General features: G+C 38.7%; 3 protein-coding genes across 3 annotated transcripts; all 3 read left to right on the forward strand.

Annotated features, from left to right (window-relative positions):
- Positions 1–813: 813 nt before the first annotated feature.
- LOC145482868 (uncharacterized) lies at positions 814–5,279 on the forward strand. The gene is made up of 2 exons (XM_081461505.1): positions 814–899; positions 2,955–5,279. Exons 1-2 carry the CDS (start codon positions 818–820, stop codon positions 3,584–3,586), a joined length of 714 nt encoding a protein of 237 aa, XP_081317631.1. The 5' UTR covers positions 814–817; the 3' UTR covers positions 3,587–5,279.
- Positions 5,280–5,737: 458 nt separating this feature from the next.
- On the forward strand, positions 5,738–8,997 carry LOC145482885 (uncharacterized). Its single transcript, XM_081461525.1, has 2 exons — positions 5,738–6,067; positions 7,043–8,997. Exons 1-2 carry the CDS (start codon positions 6,001–6,003, stop codon positions 7,471–7,473), a joined length of 498 nt encoding a protein of 165 aa, XP_081317651.1. The 5' UTR covers positions 5,738–6,000; the 3' UTR covers positions 7,474–8,997.
- A 1,336-nt stretch (positions 8,998–10,333) lies between these two features.
- LOC145483126 (uncharacterized) lies at positions 10,334–11,987 on the forward strand. Its single transcript, XM_081461726.1, has 2 exons — positions 10,334–10,574; positions 11,049–11,987. Exons 1-2 carry the CDS (start codon positions 10,493–10,495, stop codon positions 11,642–11,644), a joined length of 678 nt encoding a protein of 225 aa, XP_081317852.1. The 5' UTR covers positions 10,334–10,492; the 3' UTR covers positions 11,645–11,987.
- The last annotated feature ends 6,976 nt before the right edge of the window (positions 11,988–18,963 follow it).

The raw sequence follows: 18,963 nt of genomic DNA on the forward strand, positions 1-18,963 counted from the left end.
CAAGAAAGCAATCAACTTTTTACATGTACCGTAGTTCATTGTTTACATTTTGATAATAAATTTCACCTTAAAACTGACATTGTCCGCTGCTTTACACGTGACTCACAATTCACATTTTAGCATCTAAGGTATTATTATGTCAAAGTTGTTTACCGTGCATGAATACAAGTCAATAGGAATTCAAGTGTGACTGTATATAATCCAATATATAAAATTCCTATTAAGGGTTATTTACCTTATGACTATTTAAAATCGAGTCGTGAACTTGTAAGAAAAGAAACGTTCAGCAGTAAATTCAGTCGTTTTCATCATGTAGGCTGCATGCGATAACTTGAACTTGTACTGAAATAATGTTACGTGCATGTGGCCGCTTTTCTCGACTGCGTTTTCTATATTGAATTCAATAAAATGTTTGCATGAATGACGGTTTCTGTGAAAACAAAGACGATTCGGGAATAATAGTAAAAAGGAATATTCATGAGGGAAACTTTCGGATTTAATTAACGCAATATTATTTGAGCGGCATGGAACATTCGAAATTGAGACAGAATTGCAATTGTACTCAGTAAATGAAATTCTAATATAACCTTTAATGAAGTTGATTTGGCCAACTCCTCTTTAACTTACCCTGGCCTAATACTGTTTCTAAAATTAAAGCGATCTCTTCGCGTAATATAACTTTCAACCGATAATCAACAATTAAAAAAAAAAGCACATTCCTGATCTACCTGATAAGTAGTTTAATTAAAATGTGAAAAACGAACACATTATTGGGCAAATGTGACCTGCAGAGACAGAGTCAAAGAACAAAAGAGAAATGGCACCGAAGAGTTTGCTTTTCCTTTGTTTTGTAGCTTTGTTGAGAACTCTCTGGGGTGTTCCTTTCCCAAGAAATGATGGTAAGGCATGAGTGTGTTTTGAAACAATTTTTCTTTTTCTGCCGTTTTGGATTCACTTACTTGTGGAATTAAGAGAAGCGTAGTCTCTCTTTCAGAATTGAAAGATTTATACAATTTCTTTCTTAAGCAGTTGACCCCAGAATGCTACTAATTTATTATCTCATGGATTCCTAAGGAGATCAAACTTTTCCAAGAAATACACGAAGAATTCGTAGAGCGCAAACTAATTTGGAGCAATTTTCGTTCGCATGCGCTAAAATTCCGACCCTGTTGTTGCAGTTTTTTTCGTCGATACAGGTAAACCAAGGAAAACGGAATACGCTGTCACAATTATGTTAACGATACACTTTGAACTGATTTAGACCAGGCACTAACCTTGAGACTAGCCACGAACAATGTATTTTCACAAGTAACTGTCAACTTTATTGTCAATTTTCACTCGTGAATTTGTGCGATCGGGAATCCTTATGCGATATAAGGGGAGATTACTGTCATCATTTTATTAGCGAACGGGACTTAAGGCGCGATTCCCAAAGAGGTTGCCAAGCAGAAAGGTCTCTGATGAGTCCCTTGGCCGGGATGAAACGAGCTGCGTAAGACTAGCCACGAACAATGTATTATCACAAGTAAATGTCAACTTTATTGACAGTTTGAGTTGCAGCTGTTAAATGCAGCCTTAAAATAAATCCAATAAAGAGTTGTTCTGCAACAGGGTTACCCACTAACTCTAATGTTATGTTATCAAAGAGATCAGTATCCACCAATGTAAACGACGCTGAAAAGCTTTCCGTATTCTGTCCAAAAAGTGCAACGTCAATCAAATAGTCTAACTGTTTCACGTTTCCAAATCTTTAAGGTTACTTCCCACCTTCAAGGGCACAAAAAATCGTTTATTCTTTTCCTTGACAAATTTAAGTAAGTCATTTTATCTTAAGTTTACAAAAGGAAAATATTAAAAATCTCAAAAAGCGGCCGAGTTATCTAGAAAAAAGGTATTTTCAAATTAAGTTAATAAACCAGGAAGATGTCATAATCGCTAAATGGGCGAAACCGTATTTCATGTTATTTGATATTGTCTATATCGCGCATTTTTTCTTTTGCCTTTGGCTACTTTGCCCGTTTTTGTGTCTTTCTCTTCAATGCGACAGCGAGATAGAAAACGTGTTGCAATGCGATGCTTTTCCCGGAAAATCATGATCCATTGTCATTGACGCTAGGAGGTGCTGTTGTTCCATTGGTTTGCGGTTTCATAAGGCGAGACAATCTCCTGGCATAGCGCGAGTTGTTACAATCTTTACGAGTTAAAATCTCGCATTTGATTTTAAGAGGAATACCTCCACTTTGAGTGAATTTATAGGGTAAGCAGATTTGACGAATTTTCGTCAAATTTGTCTTGAACATTCCAGGGATAATGACATGTGCGTCGGGAAATTTTGATATTTAATTAACATATTTTTCCCGGGGCGTCCATTTGCGCAACACGACTTGTATATTTTTAGCCACTCCTGCTTTAGATTTGGATATCTAGACAACCAATCAGAATATCGAAAAAGCCCGACACTCTTTTGTTGATTGATGCCTTGTGAATAAGACTGTGCAGCAATTTTGCTCGTGTGGCGGCATCCGATAGCCGATAAATTCAATGGAAGAACCCTTGGTCGTCTCACGCCTTAGCGGCTCCTGACACTTCCTGAAAAAAAAAAACTTGCTTAAATTGTGTTTTAATCGTATCGGATTTAATTGAAACTGGCGCGCGTGAAGGATGGATCATTACATATTGCCATTATTTCCTTTGCTGTGGCTATATCTGAAAGACTGGGAAGTCTCGAATTTTGTGCTCCTTCTCTTCTGTCATTTTGTTCAGCCCATTCATCTGTGGGCTCTTGAACTCGTTCCAGGCTTCACACCCGTGAAGGCGGGAAGTAACCTTAAGCGATGGGCTAAACACTCTGCCGGATGTTGGGCGTTAAATAGTCTAAACTATATTCTAAGTCTCTCCAAAATGTGCCAAAAATGTTTTGACTTTTTAATTTTCAATTCTTGTCGGTACTATAGATGCCGAAAATGCTGGACATACTATTTATGGAGCAGATTCACGTGATCGTGCACTTTCCATTGCCGCACGCGAAGATGCCAGTGGCGTGGAAGATGCCAGTGCTGAGGCAGTTGACTTTGGCGAGACAGAAGAGAGTGGTGGAGAAGCTAGTGGCGCGGAAGATGTCGATGATGCTGCAGAAGCCAGTGCCCCTGTAATTTTAGGGTCTAACATTCGTAATGCTGGAGGTGTTGGAGGTGACGAAGATGCCGAAGAGGCAGGTCATGCTGTTGTTTTTCTGGGTAATGAAGTTGCTGGGGTCATTGCGAAGGGTAGTGATGATGAAGATCGCTTTGCTACCGCAAATCACCCTGTTCCAGGGGCTGGCTTCATGGTTCCGAATGTTCGTGTTGGAGGAAAAGCTATTGTTGCTAAAGATTTAAGGGATCCTAGGATTATTTTTGGTGCTACAGATGCCCCTGATGATGCATATCCCAGCGATGCTGCAGATGCAAGTGATTTTCCTGAAGAAGCAGAAAAAAAAGAATTCGACGAGGAGAGCTTGTCCTCGTCTGGCGGGTCACTATTTAACGGGAAATTTGGTTCCATCTGTTTGTATGTAATTCCATGCTTGCTATTCAATGTGATTTAGAGCTGGTTTGCTTCAATACTGGTCATAAATTGTTTCAATTCTAAAAGGCAAGATAAAGCATTACTTCTTACCGTTTTCTCCAGGCATGTATTATTGGGGCTTCAACATTGTATTTCAAGCTTGTTGTCAATCAATCAGTCAATCAGTCAATCAATCAATCAATCAATCAATCAATCAATTTATTAATTCAAACGTGTGATAAGGTTGCCTTCCATATCCGAGCCAGAGGCTAATGTATAAAGCGCTTGACAATAAGAAAAAGATAAAAGTGTAAGTTGATAAAAGTGTAAGTGTAAGTTGATAAAAAAACAGACTTTATTAAATACCAATACAAATGCACTAATGCTTTGCCCGCGACCGCAAGCAGAATAAAAAAGTAGTATTGCACTCAAGTTAATATAAGAAACAATTAACACCCCAAAATTAAGAATATGACGTTAAAATCCCCATGATAGACAACAGTTACATTTACAGCTGGCCATTGATTGACAATCGCACACACGCATAATTGGGATATTTTGTGTACCCCTAGCTTGTCTAATAAGAAGATGGGCTCTATTAAAGCAGGATAATGGCAGTAGAGACACATGATTATCCAGCAATCAGAGTTGTCGTTTTTCTTGTTTCTACAATCCGATACAATGTACATGTGTGTATCATTAATGTACCATCAACTGATTAGACCATATTCGTGTTCTCGGTATTGGACTAGCACTAGCTTGTAATGGAGGCTTGCGCGGGGGAATATCATTAAAAAGAGATTAATGTTATTTGCATTTGCAAACACTCCCCGCACATTACCCTCAGCTTCAAGCTAGTTCCAGTCCGATACCGAGAATACGAAAGTGATCTATTGTGGAAAGGCATTAAACCTTTAGTTATGAATTGTACCTTGAAGGGTGTCTGTCACTTCAAGCATTTCTGTTTCTTTTTTTGGACGCTGAGAAAATCTATGATAAGCTGTATTAAAGAGATAAAAGCAATATTGGCTTAAAAGGTGTGATTTTTCGGGTTTCTTTTACATTTAGCTGCCAGGCTTACGTTTATAGTAATGAAAAAAAATTGCTTGTCATTGCTGTTGATTGCTTGTTTTTGAATTCTTTTAATTCGAAAAAAAAAAAGAAAACGTTAAGCTTTCTGCTTTTTTTGCAGAACATAACTTGCCACTTTCGGCATTATTGAACCTAGCTGTATTCTACCCGGGTGCAGCCTTTTTTATTTTTAGTGTAGCCGTCTCAACGAACTTTTTTGTTCAAGTTTATAAACTATTTTCTCCTAAAAAAAATTATAGTGAAGCATCTTGATAATCTCCTATGTGAAGAAAACACAGTAGCTGAAGCTCGTGATATTCTCATTAAAGCCAGTGGCCTAAAACTGGACGGCGACACAAGAAATACAAAAAGGGAACGAGGTAAAGTGTTTTTATTGTATTATTGCTCATAGATCAGTATTTCCGGTCGCTGAATTCCTTGTGTATCATTTGCATTGTTGTCAAATATCATATACTGATCGATACCCATGCAATGAGGCTAGCATACTATGATTTCTAACGGTTTGCATTGCTCATGAATTTTAGTTTAGAATCGTCTTATAAGCTGCTTTGACACGGTTACGGAGAGGTTGTGATGAGTGGCCTTCATATTGTACTTGACAAATACAAACATTAGTGACAATAAAGTTAATGTAGTTTCAATACCAGTAAACCTGTTTCGGTTTCTGGCTATCGTGTCTTTGATGGAAGTCATAAAGAATAAGAACACATAAAGAAATGGTTCAGTGTTACAGAGCGTTTCAACATTTCCGATCAACCGGTACGAAAGACTACATCAAACACATCGTCAGTAATTTCCAAAAGCACTCGCTGCTCCAAAATTGTGTTTTTCAAGGTTTTTCCGACGAGAGACTTTTGATGGTGTGTGAAATATGTGCTTTCATCTGAGTCTTATCTTTAAGGGGAAAACGACAATTAGGTTTGCAAATCGTCAATGTGGGAACCTACTGTAACGTGATTACAGGCCTCTGTTCTTTTCCGGTGCATTTTATTGACTTCAGATTAAAATATAGTACTTTGGTAACACGCACAAGCACTGACTACGGTACAATATTATATTGAGCGAAACCATCCCCGCTCAGGGTAAATAAATACTGAATAAGAAGAACTTGTGTAACTTTGCGACTCACTTAAATAGTGAAGCGTTTCTCTCGTTGCTCTTTATTTTCAGCTATTGCATCTTTTTTAAGTGTTTCTAAAATTGGAGTGTTTTTTGCCCATATCAAAGATTAAACATCAGTCAATGCCGCGATCGATATGAGTAACATGTTTGTGTCTTCTAGATCAGTCGTTAACTTGTGAGGTAGAAATTGAGCACACCACTTAGCACGCAAGACCTGTAGAGTTCCGAGAAGAAGGAGAAATGGCCTCTAAATTTTTGGCGTTACTCTGTCTTTTGGCTTTGTTGAAACCTCTCTGGGGTATTCCTGGTAAGAGACATGCTATTTGCTATTTCTAATTTATAATCGAAAACTTTGGCTGAGGTCATTACGGTACAACCGAGGCCCAAGACCGAGGGCAAAATTTGTCTCAATACAGCAAACAGCAGTCAAGTTGAGAAGGACGTAGGGCAGCAACGGTTTTTTTTCCCCTGTTTTTTTGGGTAATCAAAACGGAACTTGGCGGATTAATTGGTTGCCTGTGTTTTTTTTTTCTTTTATTTAACACGTACCCATATTGGCCATTACTGCAACAGGTAACTTTGTCTGTGTAGACAAGTACCTACTAGCTTAATGTATTTAAGAATGGAATCAAATTCGCCACTAAACTAAACCTTTAAATGAAGGAAAGCTATACACTGTAACACGAAGTGACAATCAGTTTCATGACAAACAGCAACTCGTCGCACGTGCCTGGCACGATATTGGAGGAGAAAACTGATATTTTCTAGAATCAGGGAAAGTTAAGCAAAGTTACAAGGGGTAAGCAAAGCGAGCAAAATTGCTCTTTTACTGGTAACAAATAGTTTAGATCGTCAGAATAGAAGTTCAACCACAGCGAATTGAATCCCTCATTTGAATTTTTGAAAACAAGATAATATTCTGTGTTGCTTTTTGCGATGCGGCAAAGTAATCAAAGCGCTATGCAGATTTCCGTTCAATTTGTCAACTAACAATGTCCCGTTTCATCATTTTTTACAATACAGAAAATTGAAGTTGAGTACGGAAAGTTGAAATTCAATTACCTGTATATTATTCCAAGTTATAAAATGATTTTTCTCTTGTAATTCGGAATAAATGAGCACATATTGCTCTCGTTCTACAGGCTAGCGCGATCTTTTTAAGTCTTTGAAAATTTACTTGTGCTTATTTAATCCAAATTGCACCCCTCCTTTCAAGCAAATCCAAAACTCTCTTCTCCTCCAAGTTTTCTGTTAGTCTGATTTTTTATGTGCATGTTTGAAGACGAAGAGGACGACGACGACGAAGATGACGACGACGACGAAGATGACGACGACGACGACGACGACGATGATGACGATGACGAAGATGGTGACGACGATGATGACGATGGCGACGATGACGACGATGATGATGATAACGGCAACGATAGTGACGATGACGATGACGACGATGATGACGATGGCGGCGATGATGAAGATGAAGATGACGACGACGATGATGATGACGACGATGATAGTGGCGACAATGATAGTGGCGACAATGATAGTGGTAGTGCTTCGGACGATGACATCAACAACGATGCCGATCTTTCAGCTGACCAGGGCCTTGAAAGATTAATGCTCTTCAATTCAGCCAGCGAATTTACATCCATCGGAACATTTCATTCGATATGTTTGTGTTTAATCGTATGCTTTATATCTAGCATAATTTAGAAGTTATATCTCGATTCTTGATAATAATAGGCGAATCTTCCTGTCCCACTTCTGCCACCAGCATAGCATATTTGTTTTAACATATACTCTGAATCTAACAGCGTAGATGACATGATAAGAGCGTGAAAATATATTTTAAATGCTCAAAATATTAAAGTTAAATAGGTATGCGATACTTTATTATCTGTTTCGTTGGACCCTGGAAATGCTTTTGTATCGTGTTTATAACTTAGCTTTAAAATGCAGCTGTTCCAAACATTTAGACTTATAAGACTGATGGTCCTTTTAAATCTTATTTTTATTAAAAAACGGGTTTCGTCAAACGAATATTAAAAGAGAAGGTACCTGGCTTGACATTCTTCACATTGTTATATATTGATGGGTGTAAATTCTAGAAAGTTACGTATTGATTGTCTCCAAAATATGCAAAATACGAATTTCCTTGAAAGAAAAACTAGAGAAAGAAAGTTTTGCAGAATTTACATTGTACAAAACTTTCTTTTTTTAGATTAAAGCAAGAAACTACATTACTATTCTACAGTCCAAGGCAAAATTTCGAACAGGTCAATACACTGAGTGGGCCAATACAATCTTGCGACATAGGTGCTTTATTTTATACCTTGAATCATTCATGAAATATCTAGTTGTAGTTGTTTGCAAAACGCTTCCTCGAAGGTTCGAGGCTCTCTCTCTTCTTTGAGGTTAAAAAGTTGGCTAGCCTGCGAAAGCAAGCGACAAACGGAAATATTTCTGCGTCCGCAGGCTTGGCTAAATTAGAATGGAATTCCTTCGACTAATTATTATGAACACCTTAAACTGGAGGATGTTGCGTATCTTGAAGATAATTATGCTGTACTGTGTTCTGTTTTTAAGTTAAGTTGTTCATAGGGGTAGAGCATAACTCCATCGCACGAAGTTACGAGAAATGTGCTTCTTCCCCCATCCGAATGAGATACTATTCATCAGAATTTTTCTTAGAATATCCGTGAAGAAAAAGCGGAATGACATCTGGGTTGCATACGTTCATTTTGTTCATTTTTTTTTCTGGCACTTAGAAAAGACCTTACAAGGAAGCGTTTCCTAAAAACATTTTGAATATCGGAATAAACTTTTGAGTATCTCTTCTTTATCTCCCGGTATTTTCTAAAACAAATTCAAAACATTTTCTCCGTGTTTCTATTGTGATATAGAAACACTCGTGAAAGTTTGGGAGAAGTCGAAAAAGGTGTCTTTCTTTGGTTCGTGCTCCCACAAAATCTCTTGCTCTCCCAAACCTCCACCCGTGTTTCCTATAACTCGATGGAAATAAAGAAAATATTTTGTATTTCTTGATAAATGATAAAGAGACGTCGTTTTCTCTTTAGGACGTTTGCGCTAACTGTTTCTGCACATCCTTACTGCGCACGCAAATTCACACGCCACGTCATGAATCGAGCGCGCGCGCTAAGTACTGAAATGAACAATGATAGGGCAGATGGCCATTGTTATAACTTTGCGTGGATTTAACGATCTTGGACGTACGGTGACCCCTACTTTTCTTTCCAGAAACAGATTTTATTAACAATTATCTCCGCATTGGCCAAAAATGAACAAAAAATCAATGTGGGAAGTTAAGAAAAATTCAATATTTCTGTCCACGGGACATCGAATCCTGCCACCTTGCGGCTGCAAGGCGCGTGAACCTACGGTCGCTGAATGCGAACTTGTTCTTTAAGGAACCTCACCAGTTGACTAAATTCACTTAATAGGTCCACTTAAAAAATATATGGCAGAGAACATTTCTCTTCAAAGATCTAATTGCTATAATTTTGGGCTTACAGACACTATGGCCTTACTTGCTATCGAAGCCCGATTGTTTCAGATTAAAGGTGTTCTTCCGAGCATGTTCCGTCCAAAACGAGGTCGGATGACCCCGCATTTTTTTACATTTCTGACATAACTAACTCATCGTCTTACAGTGGTAAAAGTCTCAGAAAAAAAAAAATCAATGTTGGAAAATTTTCCCGCGAACGTCCTTACATTAGAAACGGCAAGCATAATGATTACAATTCTGTTTGATCCCCTTGTACGCAATAAGTAAGCTGTTAACCTTATATTTACATTGCTTGTACGTTTAATTGCCTTTAAGTGGGCTGATGTTGGATAATTTGTGAGTCGCACATGAGTTGACGTCAAGAATCCTTCAAGTTAAATATAGTTTCTTATACAAAATTCTTAATCCCTGTCGACAAAGCGTTGAAAACAAGACCAATGCGGAGATAATCTTCTATAAACCAGGGTAGATTATTTATGTTACAATAGGTCATATTGGTATTCTGGTATTTGACTGGAACTAGCCTGCAACTGAGGGTAACGCAGGGAGTCTTTTTAAATGCAAATCACATTTATCTCTTTTTTTATGATATTCCCCCTCAGGAGCCTCCGTTGCAAGCTAGTTCCAGTCTAAAACCGAGAATACGAATATGGCCTATTTCAATAAACTTGGTTTTGCCTACAACTGTGAAAAACAGACCTCTGAAATAGTGTGCTAGGGTCTTCTTTGTATGCAAGGTAATTATGAACGTTTCCTATGCAATAGCTATAGTAAGCGGGAAAATTCTGGTAATGATTCATTATTCTGCGTGGGTTTAATCGCATTAAAACCGAGATGAGAGTAAAAATTGAACACCATGGCAACAACGTTCAAATTCGACACAACACTGTTAATCCCACTAGATATTGTGGTCCTAAAAGAAAACAGAAATTTTTGAGAGGGATAAGATTTATTTGCATGTTAAGCCATCTTTTTTCCCCTGATTTGATGTCATTGTTTCTAAAATTAAAAATGTTTTCTCTTCCTAATATCACAACTTTCGCTCAAAACTGAAAAGACCGATTAGATACTCCCATCAAATGCACAGCAGTATATTGATCTTAAATCTTACCTATGCCAGTGCAAAAGTATAAATTGCCAAAGTAGCAAGTGAAATCTTCACTCAATCGAATACAGCCGGTGTTTTACGTTGATCAACTTGACAATATGGAATCCAAAGGCTTACTCTTCCTCTTCATTGCGGCTCTGTTGGCACCAAGTTGGGTCAGCCCTTCGCCAGTGCCAGATGGTAAGAATCTTTCATTGGTGCTCTGTTTAATTATCAGTCCAAATCGTGTTAGATCATAATCATATAGATACATTGCCGGCATTTGCCCGTTTGTTTATTTAAGATCTTAACCTTAGTTCCGTTTACTGTCTGGCTTAATTTTCGTGTTAATCATTGAACTTCACCGCGTTAAATGTTGATTATACGCACTAAGAATCTTAGTTGTAGGTTAACCGGCCAGTTCATGTGATCATATCGCATTAACTTGGTCCATTTGTACTTTTAGGGACTATAAGATGGCAAGAAACTCATTTAGTCTTGTCTTTGACGCAAATATTCTCGAGAAATTTACCGGAGTGGCACACTTGCTTCATGTTTCTAGTACGAGAAAATAGGATATTTTTATTTCTTGAACGTCCAGTTTAACTCTACAAAAGTGAATGATTTTAATTTTGAATAAAACGAGAGTTCCTACGGTAACTTTGTATACACCAGATGATGGTAGAGTTCGTCACGAGGGGGATGAGTACGATGATAGCCCGTCCGATGGCGATGACATGGATAGGGAAAGCAGTGACCAAAACGACCAGAGCGATAACTACAGCAACAGAGGGAACGATGACAGAGATGACTACAACACCAAAAGCAACGACGACGATGATGACTACAGTAACAGACGATTTGACGACAACGACGACTACAGCAGAGGGAAAGAAGACAACGATGACTTCAGCGACAGAAGGAACGACGATCGTGATGACGACTGGGGAGATGACGGCCATGATAATGACTGGGGAGCCAAAAGGAGAGGCAAAGGAAATTATGGGGATGACTATGGCAACAGAATGGAAGATAATGGCGAAAACTTCCACGATGATGATCAAGACGAATGGAAGACAAAGAAGAGAGGAAAGAACGGGGAGGAAGAGAGAAACAATGACGACGAAGATAACGACAGGGCTCGCAACAGAGTCAAAGGAAGTCAGTCTCGCTTCACCTCTGGAGGCATGTCTATTATTAATGCGGACTATGCCCGTATACTTATATGTGTAGTTATTTACCAAGCACAAAACACCATTCCTATTATATAAATCATTGGGTATTCGGAGGAATATGCCATGAAAACTGAACAGTTGTGTTAAGGTGTTACGCTATTTGAAGCCGTTCGTAGGCGTATTTTTAGTTTTAACTCACGATGCTATCATTAATGGGGAATGGGATTATCATTTATGATGCTTTCATTTATAGGGAAAAAGACTGAGCTATTAAAATGGATAGTCAATAAATAAATGCTGTTGCTGTGGTTGTTTTTGTATCAATAAGTAATACTTTGGTATAATGTGGGACTGTATTACTAGAATAACAATGAAATCAGATGCTACCTGTCTTCAACAAAGCAAGACTTACATGAGCGTTTAAATAGAACGTGCACTTTCAAATTCGATTTATTCTCGAACAGGTTTTTTAGACATCCTCTGTTCATTTACTACATGTATTAGACAGGAAACTGTGAAATTGAATCTATTTGGAATAGCCTCAGTGTTTTCAATACTTTCACTTTGCCGTGTTTCTCTTAAAGAGGAAGTAGTCTTTGAGGACCTTGATTACCAACTTTGAAAGATTTACAGCATCACCAGTTTTTTTTTTTTATTGAAAACATTTAAAAGTCCTTTGCAGCAACTTTAACTTTTTCAGTCATTTTTTTAACTTCCTTTATTGCATTGGATGGAATATTTTTTTTTCCAGTTTTGATGGATTGCTAACGTTTTTCAGTGTAAAGCTACTAGCCTTCTATGACGAATGGAGTTCTCTGATTGGCTAAGCTGCTCACTATCTATTCTGTTGTGGATAGTGAGTAGCGTAGTAGAGTGCGCTTGTTAACAAAATGACGACCGCTTCTTTGTGTTTTCCAGGTGTCTGCGAAGAGGATTTTTAAATGATTAAAAGATTTATCAGTAGTAAAACAATTAGATTATTCGCTCTGGATTTCTATGCGCGATACCTGGCTCGGGCTGCGCCCTATTCAACTATCACGCGATAGAAATATCGAGCTAATAATCTAATTTCTAAATAAGAAAAATATATTTAACAAATAAAGAAGCCTCGGCTGTGCTCTGTTCTGTTGTAAAGCACGCAGGAAGCGGTAGAGCACGAAAGAAGTGTAGGGGAAAACACGAGACGTAGTCGAGTGTTTTTCCCTACTTCTTGAGTGCTCTACTGCTTCCTAAGTGCTTTACAACAGAACAGAGCACAGTCGAGGCTTCTTTATTTGTTTTATGATAAAGAATCCGACAATTTCCCCACGCATTTGGCTGAATTTTCAAAACAAACTTTATTTTCCAAACGAGCAAAAGTGGCGTCAGCCGTGCACTGTTCTCTGATAAAGCACGTTAAAATAAGCCAATCACAATCCTTGTTAGAATTTGATTGATTAATTTGATTGGCTAACGAAGCGACAGCTGTCAATCACAAACTGGACTTCAGCTTAGCTTTCAGTTTCGAGTAGTTTGAGCGGCTTTCGAGAGAAGAACGATGCTTTCAAAGTTCGCTTTTAAGTTAATTTTAAATACGGATCTAAAGGCAGGTGAAGGTTTATAGTCCAGAGGAATCCGGCCGTATTGTGGCCCATGAAAACGTGCACTTTTCCAATGGAAATTACGAAACGCGGAGCTCAAAGCTTGCGGATAAAAATGCGAAATGCCGAGTTGAATTTGAAAGGAGCTTCAGTTATTTACGGCTTCTAGCCGCATGCAGCAAGATTGCCCGAACTAGCGTAAAAGTTAGAAAGACTAAACGGCTCCCACTGGTTTTACTCCGAGTACAGAAGAGAATGTCAGAGCAAGCTTTGCACTGACTACTCGTCGGTTCACTTCGCTGAGATGACCGGACAAAGAGTGTTACTACACTGCATGTAAGTGTTGTTTGAGCAATTGAGCATTTTTACAAAAATAAAGCTTCTCATCATAAACAGAGACATTTCAATTGTTGTTTTCTGTCGTTGTTTTACTTCTTAAGCCGACGGTAATTTCTGCCTTCGTAACAAATATAATGTCTTTTATCGAAACACTGTTTAGGTTGAGAATTTGTTTATTTCGCTACGTGTTTTGTCGGCGGGAATCTAGCAAATTTTGTTAGTGATTTTTAGTACAGTTTTAACACTGCTGTTGCTAACAATGGTCTCTGTGAGCCATATTTACTACAAACAAATAGCTCGTTTCCATTGCGTTTGTCTGAATCACAGGGGATGTTTGATTTGGGGCAAATTTGTCAAAATTCCGAAGCAAAAATTTGAAAGCCAGCTTACCGTCATCAACCCGTGCTCTGTTCTCTGATAAAGCACGCTCTTTCAGCTAATCAGAGCGCGCGTTATATGGAAACTTTATCATAAAATCCAATATGGCGAATCCAGGATGGTGGCTGGTCGGAATATTGATAGCGTCATTTGTAGAACATACATGTATCAAGGCAAAGTTATTTGGAATGGACCTCAAAAGAATATTTTTGAACGCGCTACAAATAATGCTCCAAGTTTCATTTTAATAGCTTTAGTGCTGTAAGAGTTACAGGTCAAGACCCTCAAACGCTCCGTCCTTCTCCTTCCCTGCAGTCCTCAAACCCCTGGTTAACATCCCTAAATTCATGAAGGATTGAGTGCAAAGATGAAATAATAACCAGCGAAAATCTTTGAAGATTTTGGCAAACGTCTGTGAAAAAACGCTTAGAAATGTTTTTTTTTTTTTTTAAGATGGGGTATTTTCACAAAACAAAACAAAATAATGTATGAGGCCTTATGCTTTTTTCCTGTTTCTTTCTTTCGTCTCACTTCTTTGCTTCTATATGATTTCTGTTTTATTGATACATTTTGATATTTTTTTACTTAATTATATGCTACTATAAGTATGTTTAAAAATATCAATGCTGTGCGCTTCTAAAATATCAGGGTCCATATTTCCTTGCGAGCCCGAGATATTTGGACTATTTTAATTGTGAGTCACAGTCCTCAAAGTGTTTTAATACGGGCAAGAGAGGTTCAGACCCTGGGCTTCAGACGTCTTTTATTAAAAAAAAAAAAAAAAAGAAAAAAAAAAAAGAAAAAAGAAAATCAGAAACAACAAAAAAGAAAAACAACAAACAAATCGTGAGTATTTAAAACTTTCTATTAATGTTAAATTCTACTGATTAACGGAACTCTAGAAAACGGGGAAAGGGACAGCGGATGCAGACAGCGGACGGCGGAACAAGGATTTAATAGTCTTATTGAAATATTGTTCCCAAACTGACTGCAACAAATGAACAGCTTACTTGAACTCCTATTCACTGCTGCGACCTTGTCAATAGAGGGTAATGGTTATCAAGCCCAGCAAACAAAGATGCCAAGATTTATTTTAAAAGGTCCAAGACCGGGTACAATCTGCTGCGTCTCGTGAGTCCAACAACATTTTGACCACTAGACCACTAGGATGACGCATATCGTTGTCGAGAAGCCGGGTCGGAAAACACTAAACCACAGTCGATTTGTTAAATTCACAATTCAAGCAAGTTATAATAGAGGGATTTCGTTCTAAATCAGTTTTAAATCATACAAGGTAATTCGTAACCTTTATCAAATATCTTCGTTTTGGAATTTTCTAACGGTCTCGTTACAGAATAATCCATTCTTTTTTTCCACTTCACCAAGTATCCAAAGGGTTTTAAAATAAATCGAACTCTCTAGATGTTTCAGTCTTAATTCGCCAATAAAAGAATGCAAACGCTGATATTCAGTTGAAATATATCGTCAATTCCGCCAAGCTGATTTCGCTTTGACAATTTGACTAAAATTTGAAAAGATCGTCAAATTAATAAATATTCACGCAGTTGGACGAAGTTTCATCAAATTTGTCACTTTCGTGACTGGACATAAGTGATATACTTGTGCCGAGCCCAGATGGTTCAAATATTCGACTGCCTCCTTTATTTTCCTTGTCTAAATATTTCCAGCTGATTTTCAATAGATCGTCTCTTGCTAAAGAGAACGATGTTCAAAAAATCGGCTCTCCTTTGTACCAAGTCGCTGAACCCAGGCAATTGACCTAAATATGGATCCAACGAATATGTTTCTGCACGTTTATCATGCCTTCCGACTAACAACTCACTTCCTGCGTAAACGATATTGATGATGGAATTGTTAGTTTATTTTTTTAAAATGTCCGTTTGAAAAGATGAAAATTTCACAACATTCCTCTGGTGAGTTTCAAAGTCCCTCAAGCTAAGGATATAATTACACACTGTATAGCGTGCCTCGTGTGAGCTCCCGCGCCCAGAAATTGCCTGCGACTCGAATATTACAATCAAGCTGCAATTATAAACACCGCATAAGGATTATGTTATAACGCTTGCAGGGTAGGCAGATAAGATTCCCACGGTGATGGTCGAAATTAAGCGTACCAGGAATGCAATTAAAGCTTGCTCATTTTGACGGTTGCATTTTGAATGAGTGTTTCAATGAAGGAATCTTTTTGAGCATAGCAAGTTATTTTATTCGCTGGGGCCCTTCTAGTGGAAGCATCTTCAATCGCTGTGAAGAAATGTTGTTCTAACTTCAGTAACTTCAGTTTTATTATCAAAAGATAAGATCTTAGTACAACATTTTCTTTTTGCTGTTAGGGCGATTCCATTTCGTGGTTGAGCCCATGTTGTGTTTCCTTGCACCTACAAGGAGTGACCTTCGCTAGTCAGACTTTCCTGAATTCGGACGCGTACGAATGCTAAAGAGTATAAGAACTATTCTCAATTTAAACAGGTTATCATGGAGGGATTTCGTACTGAGTCAGTTTTAAACGATACAGTGTATTTCTTGTCTTTTATCAAGCATCTTAGTTTTTGGTGTTTCCAGCGATTTCAAGCCCCGTTTTCGATGATGGAATTGTTAGTTTTTCATTTGCAATAAATGTGTGTATGTAAAGATGAAAATTGTCAAACATTCCCCTAGTCAGCATCAAATTCCGTCTAGCTAGGGATAATTATAACATGCCTCGTGTGAACTTCCGCGCCCAGAAATTTCCTGTGGTAAGCCAATTTATACCAAAATATAAATTATAGTTAATGTCTAACCATACACCCAAGGAGAGAGAATAAATCAGGTCACTTCTGGTCACGATCACTTCCCACATATGAGTTACTCATGTCGGATGATCCCGCTCAGCCAATCAGCATCTACCATGCACGTGAAATCTTGCACTGTATAATCACATGCTCAGCCGTCCACAGCACAGTTCTTGCACTTTCTCATTCACAGAACCAAAATTTCCCTCCCACCCTTCCCTGTTTTATCCCTCTCTCTATGAAATGAGGCAAGTAGATATGTGTTTTTTGAAATGCAAGTAGCTCTGGTACATATATTAGAATACAAAGGTATTGCAGTGAGAACTAAGGTTTAAACAGTAACCCCAAATAATGACTTTATAAAGTTTGACAATGAAATTATACAATAATTATAAACCAGGTAGCAGGTTTGCAGAGGTTTTGTAAATAATTAATAACTGTGAGGTTATTTCCCCCATTACAGTGATAATTTCAGTTTAAAAGTATTGAGCTTTATTGGTGTTTAATAAACATGGGTTTCGGGATGAAGTGCTCCCATAGAGGCCACCCTTTACCCCATAGACTCTTATTATTCCTTAACCCGGGGGATTCGACCCCTAGAGAGGATTATCAATTCTCCATACCCTGGGGGATTATTACCCCCTAGAGAGGATTATCACCTCTCTCTGAGTATCCTGGGGGATTATCACCCCCTAGAGAGCATGATGACCTCTCACTCACTACCCTTGGGGGATTATCACCCCCTCTTGAGGATTACCACCTTGTACTGAGTACCCTGGGGGGATTATCACCCCCAGGGTGATCCTCACACCCCTAGGATAAAGTGACCTAGAATTCTTCATTGGAGTGCTTCATCCCTTACCCCTTTTCCCCACAAATGTTCTGGTTGTGTTGTTTGTTTATATATAATTATAGTAAGGGTTATGGGTTAGGAACATTAACTATAACATTACAATCAAGCTGCAATTATTAGCAGCAACGAGCAAAAAACTCATACGATGCGTGATACTGCCGATAAGTTGAATAGAAGGCTCAAAATGCTCTTAAAGTGACAATTTTTTGATAAACTAAACGTTTCTGGCTTAGCCCTTCTTCAGTATAGGTGGAATGATTGAGCCACGCAATACACGGAAAGCACGCGCATGAAGGGCAAAGTAAACAAGTAGGAAAAACATTGCCTATACATGCATCCGAGAGACTGGAGGGCAACTACGGGAACGTTTCAGCGAGCACCTCCGTAGCATTCAAAACCAATCGCGCGGGTTTCCCGTAGTTGAACATTTCAATTCCGCTTCCCACTATCTGGATGACATCATGGTCTGTGGCTTAATCAGCCGCAATCAGCATGAAATGAAATTGATCTTCATGCTGGGCACGCTTCGACCGAACGGTCTGAACATTAACTTTAATCTCTCGTGACTACGGGTCTAGCGCGTATTATACATACGCGCGCTAAAAGAATGACTTTCCTATTTGTTTACTTTGTGCTTCATGCGCGCACTTTCCGTGCGTGCGTACACTTCTGGGATGGCGATGTGGTCATTTCCAGATTGGGATCCTTTATTGACATCCAGGCTTCCAAGAAGAGTCGTTCGTGAGTTAGTCTTAAGTCCAACAACTCTGACACTTCCAAAATCCATTTCGTGGTTGTTTTCGTGGACATGGCAGGAGATCTTGGAGTCATGGTCGAACATAGAAACAGCCCTTTTGTGTTCCGTAATCCGAGCTTTCAGTGGTCGTTCAGTTTGACCGTACTATACAAAACTGCACTTGGTGCAACTGATTTTGTACTCTGTGCCAGATTGTGGCCTGTCAACCTTTCCCTGGGATTTCGGTCGCGGAAACAAACTGTTCACAGTTCTCAATGGTTTGAAGGCGACTTTGATTTGTTGTTGCCTCAAGATTCCACTAATCCTTTCAAAATGCCCCGCACATAGGGTAGCACGTGAAACCATGGATGGTAGATCGGTGGGGAGTTTCGACAGCGTTCTTTCGGAGCTATTGATGAAGGATGAGGGATAATTATTGTCTCGCAGTACAGCCTTGACTCGTTTCGTTTCTTCGCGTTTGCCTTCCTGTGTTGATGGTATGTTCTGTGCCCTGCGTAGCAAGGTACTGACTAAAGATCTCTTATAGCCTGTGTGGCGGTGAGAATTGAAATCAAGATAGCGGTCTGTGTGCGTTGGCGTTATGTAGACATTCACTTTAGGCTGCGTACCCCTCCTTGTGGTGAAAGTGTCTATAAAAGGTAGTCCCTGTCCCTTGGTGTCCTCAAGTTCTAGAGTGAGCTGTATGTTGGGGTTAATTAATTGAATTGAGATGTTGG

Source organism: Orbicella franksi, chromosome 3 (assembly GCF_964199315.1).
Source record: "Orbicella franksi chromosome 3, jaOrbFran1.1, whole genome shotgun sequence".
Classification (NCBI taxonomy): Eukaryota; Metazoa; Cnidaria; class Anthozoa; order Scleractinia; family Merulinidae; genus Orbicella; species Orbicella franksi.